This window comes from Eriocheir sinensis, chromosome 5, assembly GCF_024679095.1.
Source record: "Eriocheir sinensis breed Jianghai 21 chromosome 5, ASM2467909v1, whole genome shotgun sequence".
NCBI lineage: Eukaryota > Metazoa > Arthropoda > Malacostraca > Decapoda > Varunidae > Eriocheir > Eriocheir sinensis.
Window position 1 is genome coordinate 24,211,622 of NC_066513.1, and position 20,050 is coordinate 24,231,671.

Sequence of the window (20,050 nt, forward strand, 5' to 3'; positions counted from 1 at the left end):
GCTGCAAGAAGGATTTCTACCCCTCATTTTTGCTGTGCAAAATTAATGGTGTCCTCTTAATCTTTCAGATATCACTTGCAGGAATATGCTCTGGTCACTATGCAATAATTTAATGGAAGATCAATGTTTCATAGCTTTGATATTTTCAAGGCACACCCCTCACTTAAATCTATAAATTTTTGATGTAGGAAGTACAGTCATTAACGAGGATTCAGAGAGATAGCTTTTATTAGATTATTATCAAATACAAATGGGATATTGGATGAATAGAATAAACTAAACAGTTGTTCAGTTGATGTAAATACTATTGATAACTTCAAATGTGTGTTGGATGATTTATAAATGGTAAAGGCAGATGATTGATAACTTGTTCTTAGGGGCTGTCATGCGTAGGCTGACTGGCTGCATGTGGTCTCCTTATATCTGTGTGTATCCTTTTGTACATGCAGCAGGGGGTGGGGGTGGCTTGCTTCACTCATTTTGCTTGTGATTACTTACCAGAAAGTAATCAGTCAGTATCTGTCAGTTCCCAGAATGTCATAGTTTCTTGATCAGATGGAACACTCCATCAGCTGGTTCCCTCCGGACATTCTTGCTAAACAACATTTGCCTGAAAAGAATATATCAGCAGTTATACATCACATCAGACCTGCCTCTGCTTATGTAAAACTCCTGACCAAACCGAATTTACATTTCATGATAGATCACAGTTAGAGCTGAATTTTCTACATGCAAGTTTGGCACCTCTTCTATAGCATTGTTCATCCCACAGGGCTGCCACTGCTGGTTCAGAGAAGCATTGCCCGACAAATCCAGCTCATAGATATCATAGGGAAGGGTCGGTTTGGAGAGGTGTGGAGAGGAAGGTGGCGTGGAGAATTTGTGGCTGTTAAAATTTTCTCATCAAGGTGGGTAATAATATAAAGTTTTGAAGCTCGTATGTGTTATTATCTCAGTTAAATTTTAATTCTATAAAAATACTTTAGTGGCACAGAATTGCTATTAAAATGTTGAATGAAGAAATAGTGACTCAAAGCAGTTAACCCTCAATGAAAGGAGCAATAGCAAGTCATGTTCAAAACTGCTGTGTAAACCAACCAGATGAAATCACTTATTCTCCATTTGAATATTGCATTTCAATCAAGTAGTGATCATTGCATTAAAGGGTTATTGTATGACTCAACCATGTTAATTGTCTAGTTCTTCATTTAGTTTACCCGTGTGTCTATCAGGGATGAGAGGTCATGGTTCAGGGAGGTGGAGATCTACCAAACGGTGATGCTGCGTCATGATTGCCTCCTTGGGTTCATTGCAGCTGATAACAAAGGTATGATGGGTTTGAATCTCATAGTTGCATGACTTAGCTAAGTATACCCCTGCCTCCCCACGGCCCCCTTGGCCATAAACCGGCCCCTTCCCCTCATCTTAATCATATATAATCAGAACATGGTGATTGTTGGTTAGGAATGCTGGTCACAGCTCACATCCAAATACAGAGTAGTATCCTTACATTTAATCACAGCTCACATCCAAATACAGAGTAGTATCCTTACATTTAATCACAGCTCACATCCAAATACAGAGTAGTATCCTTACATTTAATCACAGCTCACATCCAAATACAGAGTAGTATCCTTACATTTAATCAAAAGGATCAAAATGTCCTTGGATGAAGCAGTGTTGATTAACTGCACAGTATGTTGTGGAGGGCTTATTTGAAGTTTTCTTTTCATCATTTTATGTGTATTTAAGTCCCATATTCTCAAACATCCACACCCACATTTGATAAGGCTTGTGTATATGTTATAAGTACAGTGGTACCTCGTGATTCGAATGCCTTTCAATTCGAACAATTCCCAATTCGAACACATTTATCAAACAAATTTTGTCCTCCAATTCGAATGTGCGTTGCAATTCGAACACAAACAAATGGCTGCAGATGAAGCCACCAGTGTAGCCAGGTCGGTGAATGCGATACCGCGGACTCCAGCCTCAAAAAACGCCAACCCGCGGCCTCCCCTCTCTGCCTCCCCATCACACCTATCTCACTATTTCGGTTTCCTTTCTTTCTTCTTTCCTACCTCCTTCCTCCCTGCAGTGTGTGTGTGTGTGTGTGTGTGTGTGTGTGTGTGTGTGTGTGTGTGTGTGTGTGTGTTTTTACCTACAGTACCCTCTTGAGTTTTGTGCTATCCGAGTTTTGCGATCCTCGCGTTTAGCGCTTAGTCCTAAATTCTTACCATCCTGACTTTTGTGCATTACCGCCCCGAGTTTCGCGTTGCTTTGACATGTACGGGTCACGTCTGCCCACCGTCGCCGTTATACGTGCTGCCTTAACCCTTTCCATCCGTGACGCAGACGTCGGTGTCACAGTATGGAAAGGGTCAAGAGGAAATGGAAGAGGATTAATCCTCTTCTAAACCTCTCAATCCTCCTCTAAATTCCTCTTAATCCTCTTCCATTTCCTCTTAAGAGGTTTAGAAGAGGATTAAGAGGTTTAGAAGAGGACTAACGGTGACGCTGTCGGACGCCTGTCAGACGAGAGAGAGAGAGAGAGAGAGAGAGAGAGAGAGAGAGAGGCTGCTCTCTCTCTCTCTCTCTCTCTCTCTCTCTCTCTCTCTCTCTCTCTCACACACACACACTCACACACAAGGCCCATCTCCAGGAGGATGGCCTTTCAGCATTCTACTCTGGGAAATATGTGCGTTGCGCCGGTGAATCAGTGGGATATTTTCCATGATCTTAAGTCTGTGTCCTTCCCTTCCCTCTCCTCCATTTCCCCCCACAAAATGTATTTACATGTGTTGGCAATATTTAGTCGACAATATATATCTAGTTGACAATATTTGAGTGATCTGGCCACAGGGCACAACATAAACCCATGAAAATGTTAAAAAAATATGAGGATTTTGGGGCCTGAAACCGTTTATTTTTTTCTACATTAATTTCAATGGGATAAATTGCTTCCTAATTTGAACATTCTCAATTTGAACAGCCCAAATGAACCAATTAAGTTTGAATCACGAGGTAACACTGTATTTCCATGGGTGGTTTTATGAGCTTTGTGACAGTTTGACAAGTCTTCTGTACCATGAATGTGAATATAGATTCATGAGAACCTGACTAGTCTCCTTTAGGTCTTTGGAAATATTTGTTGTGAGAGTCTAAAGCATCTGAGAATATGGGTCAAGGTTACAAACTGAACACCCTACAGTTTTTGTAAAGCATTCATGATACATGCATTTACATGCAAACTATATGTTAAGTCAGTGTAGGGTGCTGATTCAGCTAGTCTGATTTAACCCATTTATTGCGTGTGGTGAGGGAGACGATGATCCTCCCAGGCGCACTCAGGGAACCCAACGGGGGGTCTCTTTTAATGGCTGTATTTCAAAAACTATTCATCACAGCTAAAAAGCAAAAACACCATTGGAAAGAGGAGGCCCAGATCTATAAGATTCAGTTATGTATGCCTCTCCTGCGAACGTACAGGCCTGTGAACACTTACGTCTGTGCGTGTGCGACGGCCAACCATATTGAGGGCTTTGAGGCAACTGACTAGATCTCATGAAGGGGTGCTGGTAGGGTAGTATTGCCAACTGCAGAATTTACAACTATTTGGTAAAAAATCAGTCAGGTGATAGGTGAAGCTATGCAAAAATGCTGCTATATCGGACAACAACATCCACCAGTTACTTGTCACTAGATTTTCCGTGCTAGGGTGATATGATTTTCCACCAAATTTAGTGTAAAACCCACTGAATTGGCAATGCTGAGGCTTGTAAAATATTGTTGGAACACGCTCATCCGCAGGAAATTTGAGTGCGATTGGAGGTCGCAGCGAGTATTTAGCACCACCAGCAAATGACGCTACCGTTCGCTGTGAGCGTTTAGCAGTTTAAGGGTTAAATATGCAAAAAATGATAATATGGAACTTCTCAGAACTCTTAAAACACTGTGCTGTTCAGGAATTCAACTTAACCATCCAAAGACTGATCCTTCTAATTTCTTTCTGCTCTCAGTACTAACTTCAGGGTAATTACAGACAATGGAACATGGACTCAGCTGTGGCTGGTAACAGACTACCATGAAAATGGCTCACTTTTTGACTACTTGATGCGCTACACTGTGGACACAGCCGGCATGATCCGCATGGCCCTGTCCATTGCAACTGGCCTGGCTCACCTCCACATGGATATTATGGGAAACAAAGGTGGGTGTGGTATAGTTAGTTACTCAGGCTATGGAACTACTTTAACATGTTGCTTGAATATATTCCAAAACCTAGGTTACCAGGTTGTTTGAGAGGGAAGTCATGCCAGACCCACCAACCAACTTGAAAGTACCACACTGTACAAAAGATGAGTACAGCAAACCTAGACATTGATGTTTTGAGGCCCTGATGGTTACTACACTGGGTGTCACATCCTGAAAAATATTCTTCATGTACTCAGTCACAAGAATAGGAAATTGGAAATTTGAAGATGCTATAATTTTAGCTTTACAGTGGGAGGTAGCATAGACTCTTGGAAAATGTATTGTCATTTAACCACAAGAATTGGATGACTGGAGATCACAGAAGGGGAGGATGCTACTTGTTTTTGTTGTTTTATAAAGCTGGGTTTCAGTAATGGGACAATAAGATTGTTTGGAATAAGGTGATGATAGCACGGGGATTGGCAATTATCTCGATCTTCAAAACTCATATCGAGACGAATTAAATAAATTGTCGCCTAAATGACTAACTAAACAAACAATGAAAGGAATTACTATATTGAAGTGTTTCCTGACATAAAATAATTAGTAAAATACCTTGCTAAATTAAACAAATATGCAAGGACAAAATAACCGCGGTAACCGATACGAATGGCGCGTCATCTATCGAAAGGAAAAGTAATCTTCCTGTGGCACCCCACGCGTAGCATTCTCGGTTCAGCCATCTCCAAGTAAACAACACCAGCACAGCGTCCCCAACCATTACTTGGCCGCTATGTACTTTCTACCTACCTTGAGGGACACACTCACTCTTCGAGTCATTCTAGGTCGACAGTTCTTCCTAGAAAGAGGATAGCTAAGTGTTCACGAGTGGTTTATTTACAACTAGATTTTACCTTCGGCGCTGCTGGGATAATGGTAGTTGGCCGCTTGTGGCACTATTTTGCCCTGTCTCCAGTCCGTACTCTACAATGAGCTGGTGAGCCCCTTTCAGGAAGTTCTCATGGGTGTTTGTGTCCGTTGCGAGCAACAAATAGTTGGATTTTGCGGGAACTTTTTTACTGATTTCCAACAAGATATGGGAGATGTGGGTAGATGATATTTTTAATTTTGCCTTGACCAGCCCAAAAGGGAGGCTGGACAGCTGGGTTAGGTGGGTGCTGTCTGAGGTGGGGTCAAACCCAGGCCCACAAATTCGTAGTAAGGCTTGTACATTTATTTACTTGTGCTTACCTACAATTTTCTTTGCAGGAAAGCCAGCCATTGCACACAGAGATTTGAAGAGTAAAAATATTCTTGTAAAGTCCAATGGCACATGTGCAATAGCCGATTTGGGTCTAGCAGTGAGGTATGACTGTACCACCGACACTGTAGACATTGTCCCAAACAACAGGGTGGGAACCAAGAGGTATTTAGCTCCTGAGGTGAGTAACAGTCTTATCTTCAGCTTCAAATATACAATTATTCCCTTATACCTTGCCCATTGAAGTCATCTAGATGCTTCAAAAATGAAGGCAGGAGCTCAGTAGCAGAGATGTTCTTGGTGGCTTTAGTCTTTTGCTTTGAGCTCCAGCCCACAACTCAGCTAAATTTGCATGGTCATGTAAATCTTTACTCTTTTTGTCTTGGCTCACCTCTCCTTCCTCAATCTTTTCTAATTACTAAGACACTACTCCCTTTTTTATATATAACTTAGCCCATTACTGATTCAAAAATCATTTCTGGTTCATGGTTATTGTATTCTAGTACAGTCATGGACAAGGCGATCTGTACATGCCGGGAGGGCCAGGAGGTATATTTATCACTTCTTCAGCTTTTACCTTGATGTTCACCCACTGACTATCACTGCAACCCCTCCTATACACACTACATATCCCAAGGAATGATGAGAGACTATTACTTTCACAATGTCTATCTTCTTCCTCCTCCTTTTACCTATTTTGTATCAGATTCTTATACATTTTATCTCCTCTTTCTTTTATCTATTTTCCATTAAATCTTTCTGTACAGCAGCCCCTCCATTTAGCAGGTTACTTTTTAAGGATTTCTTTCTAACTCAAGACTGAAATTTAGGACATTCTCCATGTAACACTGTTGCTTTTCATATAATGTGAATTAAATTAGGGGCATAATAAAAATCACCCTGTGTGGCAGTGAGGCTAGTCAAACAAATTAGAAAGAAGTGATGAAAATGTAGAATAAATACAATAATATGCAAAAGGCCATAAACAAGGATGCATAAGGTGAGAGACTTGAGTCCCTCCTGAATCCTCATTGGCAAAGGGCAAGAGGAACGTGGCCTCTCATTGGTTGATCATATTTTCAGTTGATAAACACACACAGGGAATAGTCAAGTTAATTTTAAAATTCAACAATACTTTAAATTTGTGTTCACCAGATGTTACCCATTCACCCAAAACTACCTTTCCTGACATGCTTGGCGTGCCACATACAATGTTTGTTTACTACCTTCCATACACCGTTGCAGCCACTGCCACCTCACCCTTGCCACAAGACTGTACTCCAGAGCTGTATAAATTTATATGTTTACAGCTCTAGTCCACAATACCAGTGGGAATAGGAATTAGGTAGCCAGAGTAGGAAAAACGACTTCCTTTCTTAGGCCTTCCCATTGGCCAAGCCGCTCCCACCCAAAGCCAATCCCATGTGTTTGGAGGTGGGGGTTGAGGGAGCCCACTCCCGCCATCCAAGCCCGAGAAGACTAGTATCCCTTTTCTTGAGGTCCAGCTGGTCCGGGATGGCGTTCGAGCCTGCCCTGTTGAGGAGTGTGTAGCCCCGCACTAAAGGCTCATCTGGCAAGCTGCTTAGGATGACGTCCAGGTGTTTTTTGAACGTCTCTACGGGGCAATATGTGAGGTTCTGTGTTTCTTTTGGGAGGCAATTGAACATTCTTGGGCCCTGGATGCTGAAGCTTTTGGACACCCGTGTTGTGGCTCTGCGGGAATGTTTGCCTCCTACAGTCACCCAGTTCTATCATTGTGGTGAGCCTGTATAGGGGTAGGGAAGGGAGGGAGCATAGGAATGAGGTGGGTATGAATAATGAATTGGCAAAAATCTGCAAAAAAAATGAAAAAAACAGTGCCAGACCCGCATATACTGATTGCCTTGTCCATGACTGTACTAAGATGTTAATACAATAAAAATACAATAAAAATACTGATAAGGAATGTTTATTGTTACCATGCTCAACTGCACATTTGCATTTTCTACATGTGTTTTTTCCTCCCTGACCATTTTCTCTCCTTTTTCCAGTGTCTGGATGACACATTGAACATGAACCACATCGATTCCTTCAAGAGAGCAGATGTCTATGCTCTTGGCCTGGTGTACTGGGAAATCGCCAGGAGATGTAACACAGGTAGGCTTGTACTATAAAATAAGCAAACAGCTTTTTAACCAGAAGTATCAATACATCTCTGGGCCTAGATTCAGTATTCATATTCTGGCTGGTGTTTTATTTGTTTGAGCAGCATATTACAGGTATTTTAGTTTTTTTGAAGCCCTTAGTTTGCTGCTTCATTAAACTTGACTACCGAGGGGTGGCGAGAGGTACAGTTGCAAACATGGCTTTCCTGACTTGCACAGGTGCCTCTGCTTTCTGTTCAGTGCTGTTTTTTTAATATTTTTTTTATTTATATTTTTTATTACAGCACACAGTAACTCAAGGGCAACAAAAAGAAAATGTTAACCCCCCCCCACTAACTGTTGCTCCCATATAGCGAAAAGTATAGTGTGGCCAAAAGAGGTCAATTTCAGATGGAGAGGTATCTGATACACTCTTCTTGAAAGAGGTCAAGTCATAGGTGTTTACCAGTTAAGTTGCCTTTATCAAGCCTTTTTCTTGTGGGAGTTTGGCTGCCCACCACACATGAACAGTTATGCAGGGTCCAAGAGTCTACCGTTACTAATTATACCCAAAGCAAGAAAAGATGAGTGGAAGTGTGGTTCTATGATTACTGAATAATGATGAGCATTTTATTGCAGGTGGTGGGTGTGAGGAGTACCAGCTGCCATACTATGACATGATCCCCAACGACCCCACCATTGAGGAGGTCCGCAAGGTGGTGTGTGTGGCCAAGCAGCGGCCAGTTATTCCCAACAAGTGGCAGTCTTGTGAGGTAAGAGAGGCTGGGCCCTGAGAGTATCCCACTTTCCTCATTGTTGCTTCTCCCTTGCCAGTCTTCCAGAACTTATGAACACAGTCATCCTCAAAATGGATTAGCAGATGTTTAGGCTACCTCAAGAACATTATTAGTGCTCAGCATGGGAGTTTTAGGATAGCTACCTTGTGAAATAAACTTCTTCAATGTCTGTGATGTTCTGTAGTGTTTTCAGATACAAAAAATAGTTTTTAGGATATTATTTGGGTCACTTTTTAAATTAGGTGGACTAGAGGGGCTACATTAAGCATTCTGAATTGCCTCCTCTATTTTGTACCCCTTCCTAGATGCCATTACTATACAAGGGCTTTGTTCATCCTCATATAGAGTATGCATCTTGTGTGCGGGGTTCCCCTCACACAACTCTTTTTGGACAGTAGAGTAAAAGATGTTTTTCTCAACTTTCTATCTGTAACTCAACGACAGTGTTGGCTCTCCATCTATTTCTTATGAACTTGCTAACTTCATGCTTCTATCCCTCCCATGGCTCACTGCACATGACTTTCTACTCTAGCTCATCCCTACATTATCCAAACCCCTTATGCAAGAGATAACAAGTATCTTCATTCTTTCATCCCTTCTGCTGATAAACTCGGAATAATCTTCTTTGTCTGTATTTCCTCCTGCCTACAACTTGAAAACTTTTAAGAGGCGAGTATCATTCTTTTGCTTATAACTGTTTGCAACTTTGCAGGAGCAAATGTTAAGGGATGACTGTATTTTGACAATCTTTTAAGGAATATGGGTATCAGCAGGTTTTGTTTTCAGATTGCCATGGCAGATTGTATTATTATGTAATTTGCCCTTTAAGGACCTACGGGTGATGAGTAAGCTGATGAAGGAGTGCTGGTACCACAACGCTGCTGCCCGCCTGACAGCTCTACGCATCAAGAAGACTCTTGCTAACCTGGGGGCTCATGATGACCTCAAGTGCTGAGCAGCCAATGAGCGTGAGGAGACAGAAGTGTTCAAGTATTAGTGCTTCCCCTCATGACTTGCTTGTCATGGATGGGGCATATATATAAATATATATATATATATAATATAGAAAAAGTTTTGGGTGTGAATGCCTTTAAGGGTGGGTGGGTGTATGGGTTTGGCCTTCAACAGTGTTGGTACATATGTCTGGCTGGTGAGGGCATTAAACCATGACTAAATAGAGCAAAATTGAAGAGTTTAGAACAGTGTCTCTGAGAGAATGTGTGTATGTGTGTATATGTGCATGTCTGTGTGTACCAATGCATCAGTCATGGACAGACTTGCAGTTGCCAAGGAAGTGTGTGCACATTTCATTAGTCTTTGTTAGGGTGTTTTTATATACATACAGCTTGCAGTTAGCAATGAGGTGTGCACACAGTGTCCAAAGTGCAAGTAACAGTGTGGCCCCAAAAAACTACAAGGTTGCTTGGTAGGGATTCCTACAAACAAAAGTATACTGAATGAGTCAAGCTTTGTCAAAGGCTGAGTGACTCATATAAATGACTGTATTGAACTTACTTATGGCTGCTTTGTGTAGATGGTGTACTTACATTTCATTGCCATATTAATTTACCTATACAGTATCAGCTGTATTTTAAGAGTAACATCTTTATTTAACCATTTCTTTTCATTCCACTCATCTTGAGGTGGTGTTTGTTTCCTCTTACAGTACTTTGTTTGACTCCATTTCCCCTGAACCTGATTTTCACTTCATGCAGATCATTGATAGTAATGAATAGAGGCCATCAAGGCCTTGTCCTCTCAGTACAGAGGTAATGAACATGACGGCATCAATTGTGTGCCATTCCCAGACGTTTTGGCTTCGATGTTCTCCATAGATAATGTTACTGTACTTTTCCAGCCAATGAAGACAAAAGCAAATGCGTCTCATTCTTGTTTGAAAGTGGAGTTGTAGTGTGCACACTGCTGCATGCTGTGGTCACTTAGCATGGAGGCATAATAGTAAAGGCCAGACGTTCATGGTATTCCTCTGAAGCACCTATTTTTTATGTAAACTACAAGAATTTTTAATCAGAAATTTTATAAAGTAAATTGTATTTACGAGTAGTTTTAATCGTGCCGTCACCCCAGAGTGGGCATGCACAGACAAATATTTAGGCTGAGGGGGCTAAGGCTAAGTGTCCACACAGCACTTGAAGTGGAAATTCTAATAGTTGCAGTCTTGCCCCTCAAGCAAGTTACGGGTATAGTTCGCCGTGTCTTTAATTTACGTTTATGGACTGGATTTATTTACATTCTTCATAACAGTGCCCTGGATTTGTCATTTCAAGATTTTAAGTTGATTGAATATATATATATATATATATATATATATACATACATATATATATATATATATATATATATATATATATATATATATATATATATATATATATATATATATATATATATATATATATATATATATACATACATACATATACATATACATACATACATACATACAAAGAAATTGACGTGCACCAAGTTTGATTTTACTTGCCCATTGAATAGTTCTTTACTCTCCTAACAAACTCTGTTGATTTTTTTCAATAACTTTTCATTTACTTGAAAAAAAAAATTGATCCCTCAAGTAACTCCATACATTTTTTTCCACAATGAAAAAACTGACTTAGAAAATTTCAGCAGGTCATTTTATTTCATGATATTTCAACTCTTGAATTCTTAGTTTTTACTAAATGTGCAAAAAATTTAAGAGTAGATGCATTATGTTATACTATAATTATAAGAAAACTGTAATTGAAGTTTTCTTTTATTTTTGTGTCATATCACAACCAAGTAAAGTTACAGTGCTGCAAACCTGTTATTATATGATTGTTTAAGTTTCACTGTCTATATACCATTGCATTTACATAATGATCAGGCACCTGGTCCTTCCTTTTAAAGAGTATTATTTGCTTGAGGCCAAGGGTATCAGGGTGTGCCATGCCCCTCATTGTCAGCAGGTTTGATCAGAGATTCTCTGGTGCATAATCTATGTTGGTGTTAACATCTTCCCTCCTCTTTTTCTTAGGTTTGGTGTTATCCTTTGTTCGTCTTGGAGTTCCAAGCCATTTTTTTTATATATATTCATTGATCCTCAACATTTTTGTTGGCAAATGACACTTCTCATTTCTGAAATTATGGTCTAGGATTGTCACTTAGGAGATGTATTTCACCCTGAAATACCCTGCACAATTCTATTTTCAAACACTTATTCCATATCTTGGAATGCAGTAATTCATTGGTTTTTTTATTCTTTTTAATATTTTTCATTGCATTAATTGTATTCAGCATTGTAAGTTGTGTCCCATCTGTTAGACATGGCAATGACCTTCATTTGCCCATTGCATGTTTTGTTGTGGCAGGGAAATGCAGGAACTAAATTCTGTGATCACAAATTGTGTTGACAGATTCCAGAGACATCAGGAATATAGGAACATGTGAGCTGAAGGGGAGACTAAAGAACATGAGAAATCTACAAGAGGTTGGTAGGCCTATGAAAGGCAGTTTCTGTGAACCTAACCCCACCTAACATCACTATTCATGAATTTATTTAATCTTTCTTTTTTTTTAATGTTATTCTTTTTTTTTTTTTAATGTGAGCCTTGGTCAGGGGTAGTGGAGCAGCTGATGATATGGCCAGAGGCAATGCATCTGATGATTTGGCTACAAACGAGTTAGCTGGTGATGTGGCTTGAAGTGAGGCTGCTGGTAATGTGAACTGAAGTGTCTGGTGGCAGAAGGGCAAGTTGACCAATTTAGGAAAAACAGGATATGAACAGATTCTTCCTCAGTTTATTGAACTACCATATGGAAGGAAAATTCAAGCAATTATGACCTTTTATAAGTCTATTTATTTATTGATATTTTAGTTTGAAAAACTGCCCAGAAACATACTAACATTGATTTTCTATTTTTTTTATATCAGTGTCTTGACTACATTATTAACTTTATATAAAAAAAACTAGCAATTATGCAACTTTCAAAAACAGAGGTGGGGATTGGAAAATAATGTGATTATACTTATTGTATTTGCAAGTAATTAATATACTAAACAATACAAATTCAGTGATACAAAACAATACAAAGAAACAAGGTTTTGCAAAATACTGAACTTTGACCTCAATTATCTCAAAACTGTGAGTTGGTGGAGTCACCCTTCTGCCACCAGACTACTCAATTGAGGATAGGCAACTGATCTTAAGGAGTCAAGTGAGCCAGAAGGTGAAAACCCAGTGATGAGCCACAAGGTGAATGGGCGAGACACACAAAGGCGATGATACGATTCACAAGAATGCATTGGTATGTTTTTTTATATTTATTGGAAACATACAATATTGACCTACACCAAATGCACTATTACTGGTGCACCATGCCCACTCAGTTGGTTTTTAACTCCTAAAGGACGGGCTAGAGAGTAATTTTCTGCTCGCGAGTGCGTGCCACATTGATAAAATTTGTCAAAATAGGTGTTTTCATCAATGCCCTGTTTGTCAATTTGAGACCAGAATGCAATAGTTTATAGTCCTTTTACATTGCCAATCTTTCATTTACATGATGAGAGAAACTAAAAGTTCCTCGGTTGCAGCACGGCAGAGATATGATGTAGGGAAGTACAAATCTTGGCGGGAAATCGAATGAAAGGAATTCCTGCACCCCGCCTTTCTGCCTTTCTCTGCCCGAGTGGAAATTCCCACCAGCCGTCCTTTAAGGGTTAAATACCTACAAGCTATGGGCATTTAAATTTATGGAATAACAAAAAAATCCACCATTTGGTGTCTAGGCCAGACGGTGTCCCCAGGGTACAGAACTCAATTTCAAAGATTTAAAAAAAATTTTCATGTTATTTCACGGCGAGCTCTCCCCTTAACCTAAAATTCTATTGTTAATTAAGTATTTCATTTTGGAAACTAACCCATATAAAACTAATACTGCCTCTTCATGATACAGTAAAAGCCCATTAATCCTAATCTCAAGGGGTCCAAATATTTTCAGTCCAAATTGTTGATGGCAGGAAATTATGATAAATAATACTCAATGCATGATCTGGGCTGCCATCCGTTAAGTCTGAAAAATGCGCTAATCTGAAGAGACGCAGGTCCACTGCTGTTTGGATTATTGGACTTTATCTGTAGGTTAATTTACTTATGGTTTATCATTTTAAGTGCTAGATTACACAGCAGATCATCTCAGAAGACATAAACATAACTTGTAATGCATTGCTATTACTATGTTGTTATAGCCTTCAGACAACCAACCAATAGTGACATCATTCACAAGACCCTAATATGTGAATGCTGATGAAAGGCTACATCAAAGTAATGTTCAGTATATTCGTCATGTGTCCACCATGTATCAAAGCTGCAGGCGAAGCCATTCCTCTGTATTTCAGGCATTTTTTATTTGCTGTAATTTTTGTGAAAGATAGACCAATTTTATCTATTTTCATTTGAACTGAACAATATTGTTATTAGTGATGTTCATAAAAATACTCAACGTCTAATGATAAAACAAAACTCACTATTGTTAATACTGGTAGAGAATCTGTTAACCCAAGAAAAAACATTAATTTCTGTCGCCTCAAAATAGCTGTAATTTAAACACTGGTGACCATATGATGTAATGGAAGATAAATGGACTAGCAATTCCTCATTAGTGGGTTACAGTTGCAGTGGACATTAACACTAGAAATTATGCCCATTTTAAAACAAAGCTGCATGATGGCTGTAGACTGAGGAATAATGGTTATTCACACATTTCAGTGCAAAAGCTGGAAATTATAAGCATAAGTTTTCATTTTAAGAAAGGGAGAACAAGTGAGTTGTGTTGCAGATTTCATGGAAAAGTCGTAAAGTGTGTGTGAGCGCACGCGAGCATGTTAATTTGTGATGGAATGCAGTTCAAAAGTGTTAGTGGGGATGGGACTCCCTTCTTTTTGTACTGCAAATCAGTGTTATGAAAGTGGCCAGTGTGTACCTGGATTTTATTTCTAATTTATATGATATTTGTTACTGTACTAGCATGCAAGATGTCTAAGATTTTACCTACTGCAATACCCTTTTTATGATTATTTATTTGCATTCATAATTGTTTTGTTTTGTGTTTAGTGTTCTTGAGACATTTTATAGGCATGTGTGATGTTCATAAGTATTTGCAATGGTGAATTTCATGATTTAATGAATATTTGGTAATCATGGTGTGGAATTACTAAGTGGCAGAGTTGTACACAAACTTAAAAATTACGGCGGAAAAAGAGACAAAAAAATCAAATTTGTACCTTCAGCGTATACCATGCAGGGTTAACTTTCTGTTAATTTTTTAAATGAAAAAGGTGCGCATTATATGCTGCAAAATACGGTATATTATGAACATTTTACATTACATAATGATTGTTTGTGAAAAGCTACGAAGATCACTTCTTTGATATGACTGGTTGAGAGTGTTGAGATGGAGTGAGTGATTGTTGAATGTATATTTTTTGTAAAAATGTGTAGTTGAAGGAAATGTGTAGGGATTTTGTATAGCTATTGAATTCTTTTGAATATTAGCCACTTCTTACATCTCACATCCCCTTTATTCAGATGCTCCCATTCCTTCATGGTGTGGTTCCTTTTAATGGTACCAAAGGAGTTCAGTGGGTGAAGCAATGGAATAATTCATGTAATGTGTTTTGACCTCTTGACAGCTTATCATGGGCAAGTACAAGTGATAATCATAGAGTAAGTTACCTTGTTTTAAATGAGCATCTTCTGACTCCTGTAACTAGTCACAAATCCTCATGTTTGATGTCATATTCATTTTCTCATTTGTGTTTTGTCCCAGAAAAATTATCTTTCATCTTTATTACTTTCAACTTCATATACGCAATGACCAAGAGGTGTGTAAACTGTTTTTGTGCAACAATGATAAGCTCGTCTAGTGCAGCGTGACTTTCAGCTGCAGGTTGTGCAATCAATACCAATGATTTGTTCATAAAAGTCAGTGACAGGGAAAAGGAGAAGGTCCATCTTTTGGTGTCGAGCCATTTTTCCATAACCTCAGGAAGAAAATACTTGACAAAAAAAATCAAGCCTCGGTTATATTTTTTGGAACAATTTTAATGATGAATGTTTGGTGTAGCATATCACAAGTCCCTCTGATGTTTTGTCAGCTCTGAACTTGCCTAGTGTATGTGGTAAGGGGTTATACTTTGATAAATAGCCATTGAGTGTTGTATATATGTAGTTATGGAAACGTTCAGGCACGTCTGTAGTTCTTATTCGTTTGTAAACATTCTTTTTATACATCTTCAGCTTTTGTATTTAGAGTAAAAGAGTTTGTGGGGTTAAAAAGCCTTTGCACTGTGATAACAATGGCCAGTGTCTAATATTCTGAGTAATGGAATTACAACTACAAAAGTTATATTTGATTATGTGTACTAGTTAATTTTTTACCTCATAGAAATTTGTGCTATTAAACCAATAATAATGAGAAACACAAAGTATCATGGTATCCACGAATCGGGCATCAAACCCAGTAACATTTGGTTTTAAGTTTTATAAGACATTTGGTCATCTGATATATGGGTGTTGGCTGGTAGCAGGTAGAAAGTGAATGTCTCTTACTCTTAACGTGCTGGAGATGACCTTAGTAGGTCTCAGGATAGGATGATAAGCTAGCATAGTCTCTGTTGTGAGTGGTGAGGCATGTGGGCCCTTGACACATTTATTTATTGGTGAAGTCAACTTTCACTTGTTCAGGTTTGTACCATGTACATCCTGACTCCCCCACAAAAAATAGACATTATGCATGTAAAGAATAACAAAGCATCAGCCAGCATGTTATTTGGATGCTCTTCATTTAAAGTTAGCAGTAATTGTCTATAAGTGTGTCTCAGTTCCTTACTACCTCCCTGACCCCTCTCAGGTGCCACCACTGTTTGTGTCTGCCACATTCCCACCTGCACACAGAGGTTAATGTTTACTGTTTGCCAGGTCTTGCTGTCCCCAACAAGCTCTTTTGCACCATGCTAACTCCAAGATTATGAACTACCTCTTGTGTCATGCCAGTACTGCACACTTGGAGGTACATACAGTGACAGCTGGGAGAATCATGTGTACTACATGCTTCAGTACTGTACTACAATATACTTAATAGTTTTACTGGTCATATGACAATGACTTGGTTTATTATTGTGCTTGGTCCAGAATGACATAGTTCAAGCTTATAGAATGCAAAGCTTCTTTGCCTCTCAACACGGTTACACTGCCAAGTGTTCAAGGCATAAGCCAGTATACAGAAAAGGACTGATTATCAGATAGGCCTTAGTACCTGCATCCACATGTCAGTCCACCAGTTGCTTTGCACCCCGAGAGTGTTGCTGGACCTCTGCTTATGCTCAACCCAAACAAACACGAACTTCAGTCTCATTGTTCATTTTCAAGGCTCGACTATACTTCTGCTATGTTAGCATTTTATGTGACCTGAAAAATTCACGTAAAGAAAAGTTATTTGTTAAGAATGAACAATGTATACACTTTAATGCCCATCATGCCAATAAGAGATCTGTATGTTTGAGTCACTGACTCCACCTGGCCAATAATGCAAACCGTTTGAAGAGGTTGTGGTTGTCTGTACATGTGGGCCTCCCAATGTGTGTGTCATGGAAAAGCAAACTGTCTGAGTGTGGCATGTTGGAGGGGAAGGAGTGATTACACTTGAGTCATGCACTAGCAGTTTCTGCCAGACAGCTTGTCCCCTAACCCCACCCTCCTTCTTCCCTGGAGTTGTTGGTGGTTGGCTTTTTTTTATATTTTTTTATATAAAAACATGACCCAAACCATGGAAATAACTTGTAAGAGTTAAAATGAGCACCATTCTAAAGAGAAGGGGAAGAATAGGCAGGGCCTGGTGATGGCTAGCTAGGGGTGACCACAGCATGAGGCATCAATAAGAGGCTTACTGAATGGAAGAAGTATCCAGAGTAGCAAGGGTGTGGACAATCTCTTCTCAAAAGTATATGAGTTCAAAGGTATTACATTTCATTGAGAGATTTTAATTTAGTGGGTCTTGGAGACTTTTTATAAGAAATCTTCAATGTGAGATAAAAAAAAAATAAAAAAAAAGTTATGTGATTGGTTGTAACCACTATATGTAAGGATGTATTATGTCCCACTAGTTCACACACCTGACTCCATAACATTTTCATTAGCTTGACGGTCTTAAATGATGCCCTTTGAAATTGAACCTGCACACCTTTTTATTGTTCTTGTCCCCTTCCTCTCATCTCCTTCTACCCCTTCCTCTCCCCCTCCCCTGATCTCTGTCATTTCACCTTTTAACCACTCTCCTTCAACTCCCTCTTGTCTCCTGGTCCTGCTACCCCTGGCTCACCCCTTCCCCTGCTCTTTCTCCTTGTCTGCATTCTTTTCCACCACTTCCCTGTTCTACCTCTTGTCTCCTGGCCCTGCTATTCCTGACTCCCCCTCCTTTCCTCCTTCTTGCAAGCACTGTGCTGAGGCCACTGTGCCCCTGGTAAGTGCTTGAGTATGCCTTCTGCATGTCAGAGCTGTACATTGCATATAACGTCCTGTCGTTAATATTATCATTACAACTAGTCATCATTATGCCTACGGAAGGTCATGAATTACTTGGATAACTGTATGGATCACGTGCAGCCTTTCTACTGCACTGTTTGTTAAATACAGATATTTTATGATTACAGTGTTTTTAAACCTTTGAATACTGTGGAGGTTAGAAACTGTGTTCCTTTCGATCTGTTCAATCCAAGTATTGATCACAACTGATTGGTAGAAAAATGTCTTTCATGCAATTAATTTTTGACGAATGGAGTAACCTGCAGAGAGGTGGTATTAGGGAGTTAAAGGAAGGTAATCTAGGTCAAGAATGACCTGTTCATATAGCAAGTAGTGAGTCAGCATCAGTCTCCTTGATCCTAAACAGATCTCTGAAGTGAAGCTGTTATGTAATACTGATCACCCCCTTCCTCCTCCCTTTCCTTCCTCTCTCCCTCCCCCAGTCCTCCTTTATTTTTTTGTATCAAGTTATTAGTTAGTCACTGAAGTATTTTTTTTTATATAGACTAGTGACTACCGCTACCGCAGTACCGAACACCGCGTACCGCACTGGAAAAGAAAAAAAATGGGACCGCGCTACCGCAACCGCACTACTGATTTTTCAGTACCGCGCCCACTTCTTCTTAAAACTACCCATGGAGATGGTTAAAACTTCTACGAAAGCCTTATCAATATGTGTGCTTGAGCGCAGAGATGTGACCCTGAGTCGTAAGAATGAGAAGGTACAGAAGGAAGAGCTTACCAGATATTACCACTGAAATATAGAAAAAATTTAGATAGGAATGAAGAAATAGATGTTAATGAGATTCCCAGTGATAGGAGTGAGCTAATCTATATCGTTGCAAGGAGGAAATACAACAGAAGGAAGGCTCTGCAGGGATGAACCATAGGTAGTTCAGAAGAATGAAGAAGTGCAGTGAAATTATCTTTGTCGCATCTCTGGTCTCCACGGCAACCACGCACACACACACGCGTTTCCCTCTGTGCTGGCCTGGCATTTATTTGTTCACGCTGAAAACCTCCGCATTAGCCACGGTGGATGAGCCAAATGTTAGCCGTAATTATAAATGCCGCATATTACTTTGACTCGCATGTCCACTGCATCGCTTGGGGACTAATTTACCACTTGGGTGACACAGACGTAACACAAACATTGCGTGCCGGCGGTGGCAGTGGTGATTACGGTGATGATGAAGGCGAGGATGATGGTAACGCTACTTATCACTATCGACAACATTTTCGTATCGGCAAAGCTCTGGGATTAAATGTGATAATCTCTTTTTAGGTTCTTCCTCTTTCTCTCATAGCTGACAATTACGCAGACGAAGAATCGAGGGCACACACACACACACACACACACACACACACACACACACACACACACACACACACACACACACTACAAATATAGGCAAATTCACAACGGCGTTATCAAGAGGTTCCATGTACGGTAGGAGGAACAACAATACTTCTACTACTACTACTACTACTACTACTACTACTACTAATACAGAACGTTGGAAAGGGCGGTGGCCGAGTGGTCAGTGTGCGGGCGTGGTGATCCCGTGTACCTAGGTTGGAGTCCCACCGAAACACGCTGCTTTTTCAAACCTTCGCCGAGCGGTGGAGGAATACCCACATGCTGCCCAGACCTTCAGTCAACCCTAACTTCAGCGTCTTCGTCCGAACACTGGGGGCAGCAAAGGCCAAGCAAGGGTCATACATCACGGCAGCTACAATAAATACAATTCGCCTGCACCACTAACGGGCTGAGTTCGTCCCCCCCTCCCCTCCCCCCCCCCAACAAAAAAAGTAAGAGAAAAAGATACGTGTAGAAATACATGTTACTTATTCACGGCCTTCCCATTTACTTATTCACTTATTCTCAAGAGATGGTCATAACCTCTACAGACCCTACAGTGTCCTTTATTACCTGGCCCTTTTATGAGTAATGTATGCCTCTACACGCCCTGCTCTCTCTCTCTCTCTCTCTCTCTCTCTAATTACACTGCCAGTTCTTTTTCTTTAACCCACAACCTCTCTTCTTTTCCTTATATATTTTTATCACCTCCTCCTCTTCCTCCTCCTCCTCCTCGT

General features: G+C 39.9%; 1 protein-coding gene and 1 long non-coding RNA gene across 8 annotated transcripts in view; one reads left to right on the forward strand and one right to left on the reverse strand.

The window, feature by feature from the left end:
* The window catches only part of LOC126985493 (TGF-beta receptor type-1-like), a 47,894-nt gene extending 29,818 nt beyond the window's left edge, over nt 1–18,076 (forward strand). For all 6 annotated transcript variants that reach the window (XM_050840465.1, XM_050840486.1, XM_050840500.1 and 3 more), the window contains exons 7-13: nt 773–908; nt 1,233–1,327; nt 4,043–4,210; nt 5,464–5,636; nt 7,486–7,591; nt 8,218–8,351; nt 9,205–18,076. In XM_050840465.1, the coding sequence (XP_050696422.1) occupies nt 773–908; nt 1,233–1,327; nt 4,043–4,210; nt 5,464–5,636; nt 7,486–7,591; nt 8,218–8,351; nt 9,205–9,330 (938 nt within the window). In that variant the 3' untranslated portion in view covers nt 9,331–18,076. The remainder of the gene's footprint in view (nt 1–772; nt 909–1,232; nt 1,328–4,042; nt 4,211–5,463; nt 5,637–7,485; nt 7,592–8,217; nt 8,352–9,204) is intronic.
* Nucleotides 211–20,050, reverse strand: part of LOC126985519 (uncharacterized) — a 151,659-nt gene continuing 131,819 nt past the window's right edge. For both annotated transcript variants that reach the window (XR_007738772.1, XR_007738768.1), the window contains one exon: nt 211–610. This is a non-coding gene — a long non-coding RNA (uncharacterized LOC126985519). The remainder of the gene's footprint in view (nt 611–20,050) is intronic.